The 14,349-nt window shown below is 39.2% G+C and overlaps 1 protein-coding gene across 4 annotated transcripts in view; it reads right to left on the reverse strand.

Annotated features, from left to right (window-relative positions):
* Positions 1 to 5,529: 5,529 nt before the first annotated feature.
* Positions 5,530 to 14,349, reverse strand: part of LOC129495144 (solute carrier family 22 member 4) — a 49,191-nt gene continuing 40,371 nt past the window's right edge. Inside the window, exons 8-11 of one of the 4 annotated variants that reach the window (XM_055302539.1) lie at positions 13,041 to 13,223; positions 10,611 to 10,746; positions 9,389 to 9,437; positions 5,530 to 8,220 (exon numbers count right to left, since the gene is read on the reverse strand). In XM_055302539.1, the coding sequence (XP_055158514.1) occupies positions 8,209 to 8,220; positions 9,389 to 9,437; positions 10,611 to 10,746; positions 13,041 to 13,223 (380 nt within the window). In that variant the 3' untranslated portion in view covers positions 5,530 to 8,208. The remainder of the gene's footprint in view (positions 8,221 to 9,388; positions 9,438 to 10,610; positions 10,747 to 13,040; positions 13,224 to 14,349) is intronic. The other 3 variants (XM_055302542.1, XM_055302541.1, XM_055302538.1) reach the window with 3 other exon arrangements.

The raw sequence follows: 14,349 nt of genomic DNA on the forward strand, positions 1-14,349 counted from the left end.
CAAATAAAGGGGGAAAAAAGTAGATGGGCACAGCATACTAGGACAATAGAATGTTGTCATGTTTTTTTTTTTGGTTTTTTTTTGTCATGTTTTATTCACTTTCGTCTTCAATCTAAATCTTATGGTCCTTTGCTTTAGTCAATCTTACTTCCTCCACTGTCTTGTCATTCTGATCATCTGTATTGCAACCCCCAAATTCAACTATGTGTGTTTTATTAGTACCCCGCACTGGAGAAAATCACACAACCATGTGAATCAGAATCTCTACACTTTTACATTTCCAGTCACAGCTGGACCCTCAACCTGCTTGTCACTTTCTCAACCCACATGTTCCTCCAGCTCACAGAAGACCTCCCCTCCCTCACCTATAACTTAATTCAACAGCTTGGATTGAGTATGAAAAGTAAAGTAATTTGACTTATTTTGGGTTTAGATTTTGCAAGATGAGTACACAAAAGGATCAGGGTAGTGGGTGAGTGAATTGAAGGGATCATGAAATATAAACTAGAAGGAAAAGGAACAAACTGTGTCAAGGTCAGAGCTGAAGGGTTGGGAGGAAAACAAAAGGTATTGGAATGAGGTAGACAGCTCCAGGGTGTGTCATAGGCTGAGAGGAACTGAAGTTCAGATAAAGGTCAAGCATCTGAGACTGAGGTATAGGATTACCCATCTGAGCACAAAAGTCATCGATAAGTGAGGCTGGGTTGCTGAGAGTTCATAGAATGTGAATAAGCAACTGGGAAGATTGTTGGTAACAGCAACCAGAAGGACACAGCATAGAGGTGCCTGGGTTGCTCAGTAAGTCAGGCATCTGCCTTCAGTTCAGGCCATGATCTCCAGACCCTGGGATTGACCCTCATTTCATTCAGCGGGGGGTGGGGGGAGGTATCCCTGCTCAGCAAGGAGCTTCTCCCTCTTCCTCTGCCCCTCGCCCCTTCTTGTGTTCTCTTTCTCAAATAAATAAAATCTTAAAAAAAAAAAAAAGGATACAGCATAAACCTTGAAGGAGGTATTTCATGAATGTGAAGGTGAAAGAGTTATAGTCTGGAACTGCAGTGGGCAACTGGGAAAATGCTGAGAGCTCACCTGGCTTTGAAGATCACAGGAAGTTGGAAGTAAATGGCCTCCATTTGAGACAGGACCAAGACGGAAGTGGCGGGGTGCTCAGGGGGCAGCCAGGTCTCTGTTAGGAGAGATGTGGAGAAAGCACCCTGGGGTATATACTTGAAGGACAACAAATGTCTGTCCATAGTGGAACACAGTAGAGGGGAAGGCAACAATGGGAGGGTGAGGTGGTGGGCTTTGCAGGGACAGGGAGCACAGAGGGAAGTCAGAATTAGAGTGACAAAGAGGGTCAAATTTGCAGTGTTTGATAAAGAAGTTCTCCAGGTTCTCAAAATCAGGTTTAAGACCTTACTGTGCCAACATAGAGGCAGTGATAGTTCAAATCCTTATAATTTTTTTTGCAAATCTGCATAATTTTTTATAATCCATTTTATGTCCATTTTTATAATCTGTTAAAATAATCTCAGCAATAAAGTAATTTCCTTCAGAAGAGCGAGTGTGGCTTGGTAAAACCAAATCAGGGGAGATGTGACTGCTGTTCAAGCAAAAAGGAGAGATCTAAATATGCCCAGGTCGGGATGAGAGAAAATGACTGACTGGGGTTTCAGCTCCACAGAGCTCAGCCCTAGGTCGGGGCACTGGGCTAGCTGCCAAGGCCACAAACAGGAATTTATCATCTGGCTACACTGAGCCTACTACAAGCAAGAATTTTGCATTCTTCATCTTTGCTTCCCAAGATCTCACACATAGTTGACACTTAATAAAAGTTTTGATTTTTTTTTAATTTTATGACTATAAAAGTAATACATTAAAAAAATAATATATTTTGTGAAACATTTGTGAAGTATGGAAAAACCACAAAAAAAGAACCTAAACCAGAAGTTATCCATAATCCCCCAACCAAACATACCTCTGTTAATACCTTGAAATATTTCCTTCTAGTTGTTTTTTCATGTTTTAAACATAGCTTATTCATGCATACATTCTTTATTTAGTTAATATTATTATGTGCTGTTTATTTAATGCTTGCATTACATCACAAGTATTTTATGTGATTAAAAATAATTCTTAGGAGCACATGGGTGACTCAGTTGGGAGAGCATGTGAGTCTTGATCTTGGGGTCATGAGTTCAAGCCCCATATTGGGTATAGACGTTACTTAAAAAAATAAAACTTTAAAAAAAATTCTTAGGGCATCCCGGTGGCTCAGTGGTTTAGCGCCACCTTCAGCCCAGGGCCTGATCCTGGAGACCTGGGATCGAGTCCCACATCGGGCTCCCTGCATGGAGCCTGCTTCTCCCTCTGCCTGTGTCTCTGCCTCTTTCTGGCTCTGTCTTTCATTAATAAATAAATAAAGTCTTTAAAAAAATAAAAACAGTATCTAAGAATTTATTTTATTTTATTTTTTATTTTTTTAAAACTTTATTTACTTATTCATGAGAGGCACAGAGAGAGAGAGGCAGAGACACGGCAGAAGGAGAAGCAGCCTCCATGCAGGGAGCCCGACACAGGACTCGATCCCGGGACTCTAGGATTGCATCCTGGGCCGAAGGCAGACGCTAAACTGCTGAGCCAGCCAGGGATTCCCAGATACTGTTTTTAAAGGCTGAATAATATTCTTTCAGAAGAGCACACATTATTTATTTAACTGTTTCCACACAGCTTTTTTTTATTGTGGTAAAAAAAAACCCACATAACCTTAAATTTTGCCATCTTAACCATTTGAAAGTGTACAGTTCAGTAGTATTATGTAAGTTTACATGGTTATGCACAGATCTCTAGAGCTTCTTCTTGACAAACTGAAACCCACTAACCATACTAATTTTAAATACCCCATGTGAATGGAATCATACAGTATTTGTCCTTTTGTGATCGGATTATTTCACTTAGCATAATATCCTTGAGGTTCATCCATGTTATAGCATGCAACAAGATTTCCTTTTCTTTTTAAGGCTATGGAAGGTTGCATCGTATATGTACACCACATTTTCTTTATCCATTCATCTACTGACGAACATTTGAGTTGCTTCCAGCTCTTAGCTATTGTGAATAATGCTGTGATGAACATGAGTGTGCAAATAGCTCTTTGAGATTCTACTTTGAACTATTTTGTATATATACCCAGCTGTGAAACTGCTGAATCATATTGTAATCCTATTTTTATTTATTTATTTATTTATTTATTTATTTTTTAAAAACGCTTTGATTCGATCTTCATCTTTTATTTTTATTTTTATTTTTATTTATGATAGTCACAGAGACAGAGAGGCAGAGACACAGGCAGAGGGAGAAGCAGGCTCCATGCATCGGGAGCCCGACGTGGGATTCGATCCCGGGTCTCCAGGATTGTGCCCTGGGCCAAAGGCAGGCGCCAAACCGCTGCACCACCCAGGGATCCCCTGTAATCCTATTTTTAATTTTTCGAGAAACCTCATATTGTTTTCCATAGTGACTGCACCATTTCACATACCTACCTACAGTATGTAAATATTCCAATTTCTCCATATCCATGTCAACACTTGTTTTCTGCTCTTTTTATAGTTAGCCATCCTAATGGGTGTGAGGTGGTGTCTTGTGGTTTTGGTTTGTGGTTCTCAAATGATTAGTGATGATGAGCATCATTTCTTATGCTTGCTGGCCATTTGTATATCTCCTTTGGAGAGCTATCTATTGAGATCTTTTGCCTAATTTTAAATTAGACTATTTGTGGAGGGCCTGGATAGCTCAGTTGGTCAAGCCTCTGACTCTTGATTTCAGCTCAGGTCATGTTCTCAGGGTTGCAAGACTGAGCCCTTCTTTGAACTCTGTAGGGCATGGAGCTTGCTTAAGAATTTCTCTCTCTCTCTCCTTCTCCCCCTCCTCCTTACTCCACCCCCACACCCACTCCCACTCCCATGTGCACGTTGTCTCTCCCTCTTAAAAAAAAAAAATTCTAAGTATTTTAAGGCTTTGGAAACATTTTGCCAATTTCTTTTCCAGAAAAAATAATCCAGTTTACACTCCCACCAGAAGAATGTGAAAGTGTATCTCATCATACTCTCATTATTGTTAAATATCATCATTTTTAAATCTTTGCTAATGTGTTAAATGGAAAATGGTATCACATTGTCACTTCAATTATTATTCTTTCAGTTGCTTGTAAGCAGAACTTTTTTTTTTTTTTTTTTAAGTATGCTCCAACTCAGGGCTTGAACTTATAACCCTGAGATTGCCGAGACCTGACCTGAGATCAAGAGTTGAATGTTTAGGGCAGCTGGGTGGCTCAGTCAGTTAAGCTTTCGACACCTGCTTTCAGCTCAGGTCATGATCTCATGGGTCATGAGATTGAGCCCCATGTCAGGCTCCCTGCTCAGGGGGAGTCTGTTTGAAGATTCTCTCCCTCTGTCCTTCCCCCCACTTGTGCACATGCTCTCTCTCTAAGATAAATAAATAAAAAAAAAAAAAAGACTTGGACACTTAACCAATTGAACCACCCTATTTGCCAATGCTTTCTTGTTTGAAAACTAATAATTACTTTTGCCAATTTAACTATAATAATGATTTTAATATATTTATTCATTTTTAAACAAATATTTATTAAATATTGACTATGTGCCAAGCACTGTTCTAACCGCTGGGGATACAGAAGTGCTCCTCATGGAAATTCCATGAGAAAGCAGGACATTAAAAAAAAAAAATGAAGAGGTAAATTAGTTAGGATATTAGAGGGTAATAAGAACTATGGAGAAAAATGAACCAGGGACAGATGAGTTTAGGACAGAGAGAACAAGATACGATTTAAAGCTGGGTGGTCAGGTAAGTGTTTATTAAGCAAAGACATAGGGTGGTCAGGTAAGTTTACTGGGCAAAGACATAGGGTGGTCAGGTAAGTGTTTATTGGGCAAAGACATAGAGTGGGGACACATGCGTAATACCCTATAACTGATGAGCCTATATAACTCGTCATCCAAATTGGGACATTTTTAGAGTGAAAGGCTGTGGGGGAGGGGTGATTCATTATCGCCCTTGGCTTATAGACAGAAACTGTGACTATCCTAGGAAAACTGGGACATGTGATCATCCTATGTATAGACTCTTGTAAAGACTTTGACTTTTTTAAAAACCTGACTGAAGTGGACTGTAACTCATATAAATAAAAGTATGTGCTGTGAGACCGTAAAGGGGGGGAAAAAAGCACACCTGAGGATGCCATTGGAAGGTTTTGAGTGGAAAAGTGACATGATCTCATTTAGATAATTCAGGCTGCTGTGCTACAGATAGACTCAAGGCAGAGAAGGAGCAGAACCAAGGAGGAGAGATTGGTTCAGAAGCTAACAGAATCCAGGTAGATACTAGATTCTTAAATATGCAATGTCAGATTGGCTGCCAGTCTGAAATTGCTGCTCACAAGCAAGTGCAGGATGTTGCCTTGTAGACCTAACTTTAAATGTAGTTTTTAAAAATCAGGAATGAAGGGGGGGTGGGCAGGGGGTGGGGGTGACTGGGTGACGGGCACTGAGGTGGGCACTTGACGGGATGAGCACTGGGTGTTATTCCATATGTTGGCAAATTGAACACCAATAAAAAATAAATATATATTAAAAATTAAAATAAAAAAATAAAAATAAAAATCAGGAATGTAGGGACACCTGGGTTGAGCATCTGCCTTTGGCTTAGGGCTTGACCCTGGAGTTCCAGGATCCAGTCCCACATCAGGGGCTCCCTGCAGGGAGCCTGCTTCTCCCTCTGCCTATGTCTCTGCCCCTCCCTCAGTGTCTCTCATGAATAAATAAATAAAATCATTTTAAAAAATCAAGAATGATCTTGAATTTAACCAAATACTATTTTGGCATGTGTTGATCTACTTGGTCTTTGAACTACCAAAGAGATGATCATCTGTGTACTTGTTGCCTTTACAGAAACAGATTTTAAAAAGTTGTCTCTTACTATTTTAAAATATAAAGCTCCTGTACAAACAGCAATAAAAGGTAATCATCACATCCTTACTTTTTCTATTTAGAGAAAGCTTTGAGAGCATTGTGTATATGGTATTTAAAAACTTTAATGTCTCTGTATCAAACAAACAGTTCCACCAAACTAAAGTTATAAAGTTTCTTAACTAAAAGAAAAATTTATCGATGCTTCTTAAATGCAAGAAAACACTATGATAAACAGTTCTATAGAGGATAAAAAGAGAAATAAGATAAGTCCCTAGCCTCCCAAAGGCTGGGGGTTAGGGCAATCAGACAAGAGTCCCCAACTCAACGAAGGTAACAGAGCACAGAGGAGGAAACAGCCATTGCTGGTGGGAAGGAAGTTAAGAAGAGCTTCTTGGGAGGCGGCGTGACCTGCTCTCTGTGGGACAGGCTACTTAGTGCTCAGCAAAGCAGGTTGAAAGGTGATCCAGACTGGCTGCATCCACGGGGGAGGTAAAAGCACTGGGTGGATGAAGCTATGCACCTGTGTCTCTGGTGACAAAACATAAACTATTCTAGGATATTCTAGTGGATTTTAAAGTAATGCTCAAACGGTAGGCTCAGTATGTCAGTAGGATATAAAATCTGTGTTAGAAATAGGGCAACAGAGGAAAAAATTGGGGGTTAATCAGAATAGTTCAAGATAAAGAATTGAAAAATTAAGGACTATTTGTCAAAAAATGTTACATCCAAGTTTCCTCTAAGAGATAGTGAACATTTACGTTTGGGCATAATTATTTTTAGGATTTTTATTTTTGGGTATCTTAAAGGGTCAGGAGCTTACCACCGAGTTGCTGTCAGAGAAGCCGCTTTCAACGAGAGCATGCTGCCCCAGTCTCTGAGAGTAACCTCTTGCTCTGCTGTCATCTCAGCATGCCTGCAACGTGCTGAGACTGAGACCTGACATTTATCTCCTGTGCTTGGGAGAATACATTTCCCCAGTAGTGGCCTTTATTACCTACCCCCCCCGCCCCCACTCATTCGTGGAACTGCCACCAGATGCACTCCTGGATGGAGAGGCTAGCAGCTGCATACTCTGCTTAGGAAGGAATCTATTAATGGAAAGAACTGTTTTAAGATTGTTAGCTTGGATGGCCTTCTTCCTGGGGCTGAGAGCTCTTAGTGCCGGGCACACAGACCATTTTACCCATCTAACTGGTTTGTGGCTTTCCTGATTGTCTGTTTACCAGCAAAATACCTCTTCAGCCACTCTAAAGAAACAAAGTTTAAACACGTGCTCAAAAAACTCACAACTAATGTGGACCATTCAAAAGGCCATGAGTTTATAGCCACTGAAATTGTAGTAGGGAGCTGTCTTGGTTCCCTTCTCAGAGGCCAACAGGTCATATGAGCCAGGCTACTTGATCACTTGCTGCATTTCACTTGTAAAACACTATTAATATCTGCCATCGGGGTACCTGGGTGGCTCAGTGGTTGCTGCATCTGCCTTTGGCTCAGGGTGTGATCCCAGGGTCCTGGGATTGAGTCCCACATCAGGCTCCCCAGAGGAAGCCTGCTTCTCCCTCTGCCTATGTCTCTGCCTCTCTCTGTGTGTCTCTCATGAATAAATAAATAAAATCTTTTTAAAAAATCTGCCATCAATTCCCTTCAAAAGTTTGTATAAAATTTTGTGGATAGAAATACTGCCTATAATCATCATTTAGTTATGGCAGTATATAAGTTCACTTCAAAAACTACTATAATTTTGAATGTGCAGTTTCCCTTACATACACACACACACACACACACATACTGTTGTCACCTGACAGTTGTGTTAATGCAATGACATTCTTTTTATTTGAATAGTATTTGTATGTTTGGCAATGAGTATTTATCTTTGTATGGATTTACCAGTCTTTGCCCAACACGTTTTCAAAAAATCTTCTGAACCCATGTCATCAAATTCATTAGGAAGGTGGACTCTCTAGAAATGATGTGGTTTTTAAAATAAGAAGATTATTGGAAGAGTGGCCCAGAGTGTGCTCTATGACAGGCATTTCTCAATAGCAAAGCTATCTTAGTGTTAATCATTAGCGTTGGTCCAATTCCTCAGGAAAGGCTTTGGTTTCTTCATAGAGTCTTATACATGTGGTTTTCAGGTCACCAAGTGAGGTGGAAACTTTATCAGAATGAAGTTATTAGAACTTTGGGATTTTCTTCTTTCTCCACTGAATCTCTTGTCCTTTTCCTAAATCTGAACCTGAAAATAAAATAAGTGCTGAAGAAAATTAAATATTCAAGACTCTCCTCCCCAAAATGCCAGACTGACATTGAAAAACATTTATCTAGTCAATGAATATAATTCTAATAATAGCTTAGGAGTCTAGAGTTTTGTACTCTATAATTTTATAGTTTCTCTGAGAAAAGGATAGAGTGGTAAATATGAAGTTCTCAGCAAGCTAAAGTTGGTATTGAAATAGTCATATCATTGGAAGAAAACGACTTTTGGGGCATATTTTGCTGTATATGTTCTGTCAGGGATCAGAATCCACTCATATAAAGATTTATGTTCTTCATGGCCACACACTAAAGACACATTATCTTACATAACCTCACAATAGCCATATGAGCTATTCCCATATAATAAATGTGAATCCTGAGGTTTACTGAAAATTAAGCCATTTCCCCAAATTTATGCAATAGATTTGGGTTTTGAAGCCAGGCAGTTCAACTCTAGAATCTAAACCTCTACAAATCCACTCGTCTTTAATTGTTTGCCAATCTGTGATATCATAAAAAGATATTTGATTTTTGTCCCCAGCTCCTGACTCAGGGCTCCTGTATCCTTTGTCATTTCCTGACAGATAGGGTCATAGGAGCAACTCGTCTTTTGTTCTAATGAGACAACTACTCTTGGGGAGGGCCTCTTGATAGCTTCAGGATGGAAGCTGGTCACCAGAAAGACCAGACCTTGATTAGAAGCTGGAACTTTTCAGCCACACCTCCCAACATCCAAGGAGGGGCGAGGGGCTAGAGGTTGAATTAGTTATTGATCATACCTATGTGATAAAAACCTCCATAAAACTCCATGAACAGGGGTACCTGGGTAACTCAGTGGTTGAGCGTCTGCCTTTGGCTCAGGTTGGTCGTGATCTCAAGATCTTGAGATCGAGTCCTGCATTGGGCCCCCCTTGGGGAGCCTGCTTCTCCCTCTGCCTAGTCTCTGCCTCTCTCTCCGGGTGTCTCATGAACAAATAAATAAAATCTTAAAAAACAAAAACAAAAACAAAAACAAAACCCTGAACACTGAGGTTACTGAGGTTCAGAGAACTTCTGAATTGGTGAACACATCCATGTGCCAGGATAGTGGTGCTCCCCAACTGTATAAGGACAGAAGCTCCTGTACTCTGGACCTTTCTGGACCTTACCCTTTGTACCTCTTCATCTGGCTGTTCATATATATCCTTTATAATAAATCTGAAACGGTAAGGAAAGAGTATATGAGTTCTGTGAGTCATTCTGATAAATTATTGAACTTGAGTTGGGGGGCAGGGGTTGTGGAAACACCAGACTTTGAAACCAAGTTGGAGAGAAGTGTGCATAACTGAGGACCTGATATTTACCACTGGCATCTGAAGGCCAGTCTTGTGGTGGGACTCTCTTAAACCTGTGGATTCTGATGCAAACTCTGGTGGTTAGCATTTGAATTGAATGAAATTATAGGACACCTAGTTAGTGTCAGAAGTGGCTGGTATCAGGAAGAAAAAAATCACATAATCTCATAGGTAAACACACACTCGAACAAACAAAAAAAGATGTCGAATTGTTTTATTTCATACTTCTTTATAAATGTGGACAAGTATTGTATTTTGTGTATATACCTGCCACTGAAATTTCCTTTCCTGTCAACTGCTTGTTGATGACCTTTGCCAGTTTTCCTACTGAGCTGTCTTTTTCCCACTGACTGTTGAGAGTTTCCTGTACATGAGCTGTATAAGCCCCATGTGTATATTGTGTGTTGCAAATATTTTCCCCCTGGCTTTTTGACCTTTGTTTTTATTTATGGTTTCTTTTCTTGCTGTGCCAACAATTTCTAAAGTTTCATAATCAGACATAGCAATCTTATCCTTTGTCTCTTTGCTTTTCATATCATGCTCAGAAAGGCCTTTTCTGATGTTACAAAAATATATATGTATCCTTCTGGTACATTTATGATTTTACATTTTTAGGCCTCAATTTTTAATCACTTTGCAATTTATCTTGATGTATTTATTCTGAAGTAGGATTCAAGTTTTTTATTTATCCAATGTGGCTGGCTGAATTCTCTAACACCTTTTACTGAATAGTTTAATTTTCCTTACTGATTTTGAATTGCTACTTTTTGGCATAGACTGAGTTTCATATTTTCTTGGATTTAATTTTGAACTCTCTACACCATTCTATTCCTACACCATTTCTATTTCTGTTCTTACATCATTATCATTATTATTTAATTACCTTTAATTACTTTTGCTTAGTAATATACTTTATTATCTGATAGAGCTGCTTTCTACTGACCACCACTCTGGTTGTTCAGAAATTTCCTGGCTATTCTTGGCATATTTCTTCCTTCTGAGGAATTTTGGTATCAGTTTTTAAAGTTCCACTTACCCTTTGACTTTCTGCATCTGCTCTAAGGTCTCTGGTAGAGTCATTCCAAAACTTTCAGGGAAAAAAAGGGTGATGATTCCAATGAAGACAGTCAGGCTGCCCATGACGATGTAGGGCAGAACTCTATTGTAAGCACCTATAAGGCACAGGAACATCAAAATTAGATACAGGGATTCTCCAGATGCTCCTGGGAAGGAGCATTTTGTAATGATGGCAAACAGTATTTGAGAGCAGTTTTAAACCTGAACATTATCAGAAGGAAAAAGGTATGCAAAATATCACAGTTTCCTTTTTGATAGAAGCCATTGCCTTTGTGATTTCCATAATCATTTTCCTACATGATTTTGCATTATCAAAAGGTCTTTCATGCCAGTTGGCATTCTCTAAACCACTATTTAACCATGTGTGACAGATGTTCCTTTGATGGAAGTCTTTGCCTACCAAGTTTTCCCTCTCAAGGTGGAAGTCATTGGAGATGAGAGATGAGAGGATATAAGGAGAAAAAGGATATCATAGGGACAGGTACTAGCCATGATGACTGGTGTGACCTTTGCTTTTGCCTGAACCAATAAGTAGGCCGCAATGGATAGCTGGTCCAAAGAGCCAGGAGACTTAAAAAAAAAAAAAAACTAAGTAATATGTTCAGTCTAATTTCAATCACTAAATGTCAGGCACAGTGAGGGCCCTATACCTGGCTTTGGTTTCTTTTTGCACATTTGTGTATCTTGGTTTTGTAATGTAATTGTAAGAACCATTCCACCTCTTCCTTATCTGGCATTACTTGCACAGGAGAATAATAGATCCTCATCTTGCTTCCTTTCTGCAAACAGAGATTACAGAGGAACAACATACCCAAGAATTTTATTTGAGAGAAAATGTTAATCTTGAAGTTTCTCTGAAGCATCTCTGTCACTAACAGGAGTAGCTACTGTGGAATAGAAAAGCTCTGTGTCAGACTCCTCCATTTCTTATGTACCAATGGTCTGCCCTTAGACCAAGTGAGCATAGTTTGAAAGTATAGGAAGATACAAAGGGTAAATGACATCATTCATAATAATAATGTGCTTTCTTAGGGGTTGTTCAGGGTAAACGTATGCAGTATGTTTAAGATAAGAAAATGTTTCACTTTCTCTGCAAATATGATGGTGTACCTTTCCTAAGGATTCGTATATAGTATTTGTGTGCATGTTTGAACCAGTAACCAATAGACAAATAGGAAGAATAAGGAGGTGTATTAACATCTCTCACTGTCAGAGTATTTATGGAGCTTAGGCTTGGAGTGTCAGATCCTACATCCATTGAGCAACCCACTGAAGGCCCTATGTGGTGTTATTCCAGATTGAGAAATGTAACTATATAAAAACTAAAATCTCCTAAAATATCATAAAGTCAAAAATAAATGATGAACTAGGAAAAATATTTACATATTTATATATGCAGAGAGCTAGTTTCTTTTAATCAGAAAGAGCTCTCACAAATCAGGGGCACCTGGGTGGCTCAGTTGGTTAAGGGTCTGACTCTTGACTTCTGCTCAGGTCATAATCTCAGGGTCCTGACATGGAGCCCTGAGTCTGACTCAGCACTCAGCAGGACTTCTGCCAGAAGATTCTCTCCCTCTGCCCTTCCCCTGAACTCACATGAGCACTTGCTTATGCAGTTTCAATCTCTCTCTCAAATAAATAATCTTTTAAAAAAGATCGACCTTATTTATAATTAAAGAATTAGAGATGAAAGCAACTATAATATCCATTTTTCAGATAACAGATTACCAATGATTAAAAAATTGGATAATCCCCATTGCTAGTGAGGATATGGAGAAACAGGCACTCTCATATACTGATAGTCAGATTGTAAATTAGTACAATATTTAGAGGCCAGTTTGGCAATATCTATGAAAATATTAAATTGCTCCAAGGATCCACGCATCCAAGTGTACATAATTAAATGAACAAAGCGTCTTAGGAGTATAGAGGAATGTTCATTGTAGTGTTATTTGTTATAACAAAAACCTGGAAATGGCCTAAATGTCCATCCACTGAACCTAGTTAAACAAATTATGTATATACATGCATTGGAAGAACATATACTAACTAAAAAGAAGATAAAAGCTCTATATACTAATATGGAAAGATATTCTGAAACAATGCTAAGTTAAAAAAGTTGTGAAACAATATATATAATTTTGTTTATGTTTTTAATTTTATTGTGTGTGTGTATATATATATATATTTTGCAAAACAAAATGTCTGAAGGGCTACTCACCAAAGTGTTAATATTAGCTACTTCTAGGGCTGCAATCTGGGGAGCCGAGAGAGAAGAGGTGAACTTGTACTTTTTCCAGTACTTTCTGTGCTGTTTGCATTTTTCACATTGAAAAATCTATTCCTTTATATTTGAAAAAAAAGAACAAATTGACAAGATGCATCTCACCGAGGTAAACAAAGTAGGGAGCAATGATGCTGCCCACTCTGGAGGCCATGGATGTGACCCCCACAGCCATGTTCCTGACCAGGGTAGGGTAAAGCTCTGCAGTGAACACATACAGCATGGAGAAAGCGGAGGTGATCCCAAACTTTCCTAACATCACCAGACCAATGGACAAGAAGTTGTAATCTGGAAGAGAGACCCAGGGTAAATAGAAGTGCTTTTGGAAGTAAGACTTTGTTAACAGCTGCTTTTGTTGTCCTTTTTGCTTGTATAGCAATGTTTCTAGAATATAAAGATATTCCCGGGGTACCTGGATGACTTAGTCACTTAAGCTTCTGACTCATGATTTCAGCTCAGGTAATGATCTCAGGATCTTGAGATCAAACCCTGAGTTGGGCTCTGCCTGCTTAAGATTCTCTCTCTCTCTCTCTCTCTCTCTCTCTCTCTCTCTGAGATGCCTGGTAGCTCCATGGTTGAGCATCTGCCTTCGGCTAGGTTGTGATCCCGGAGTCTTGGGATCGAGTCCTGTATCAGGCTCCCTGCAGAGAGCCTGCTTCTCCCTCTGCCTGTGCCTTTGCCTTTCTCTCTGTTTCTCGTGAATAAATGAATAAAATCTTTAAAAAAAAAACAAAAAACCTTCTCTCTCTCCCTTCCCCTCTACCCCTTCCCTCCCCGCTGCTCTAAAAAAATAAGTTCCCCAAGTAACACTTTCTCCTCAAATATCTTAATAACTGGACATGAGCAAAGATGGAGAGTGACACATTGCTTTCTGTTTTGTTCTACTGTTATTCAAGATCATTTATGCATTCAGGGACCTTTGTCCACTTCTATCTGTTACAACAGTTTCATGGAAATTGTTAGCATGTTAATATAGTTAAACTTAACCTTCAACGAGAAGGAGCAATCCTTTCTATCCTGTTTATTATTATTAAAGAAATATATATTTCTATGTATAATACTATGTTATCAATGATCTACTGACAATATTAATAAAATGAGAAAGTTAGAAATGAGGAGAAAAAAGAAGCAAACATCTTCTTGTGCTCTAACTACTTAAGGATTACAGACCCTAAAAATCACGGACTTAATACTGGAACCGGCAGGTACTATACACTGCAACACTGTAATATGCTCCTTAGAGAAGAGGTTTGAAAGTACCAAGGCGATGATTCACAGCCTTAGTCTTCCTGGCAGGCAGTGATTTCTGGTCCTCTAAAGCTGACTCCCATTTCAGGGGAGTTATGACCACAGAAGATTATGTAGTTAGCTATTACTTGTCTGGTGGACCTATGAAGATCTTATAATGTAAAGG

The sequence above is a fragment of the Nyctereutes procyonoides genome, unplaced genomic scaffold, assembly GCF_905146905.1.
Source record: "Nyctereutes procyonoides isolate TBG_1078 unplaced genomic scaffold, NYPRO_anot_genome, whole genome shotgun sequence".
Lineage (NCBI taxonomy): Eukaryota > Metazoa > Chordata > Mammalia > Carnivora > Canidae > Nyctereutes > Nyctereutes procyonoides.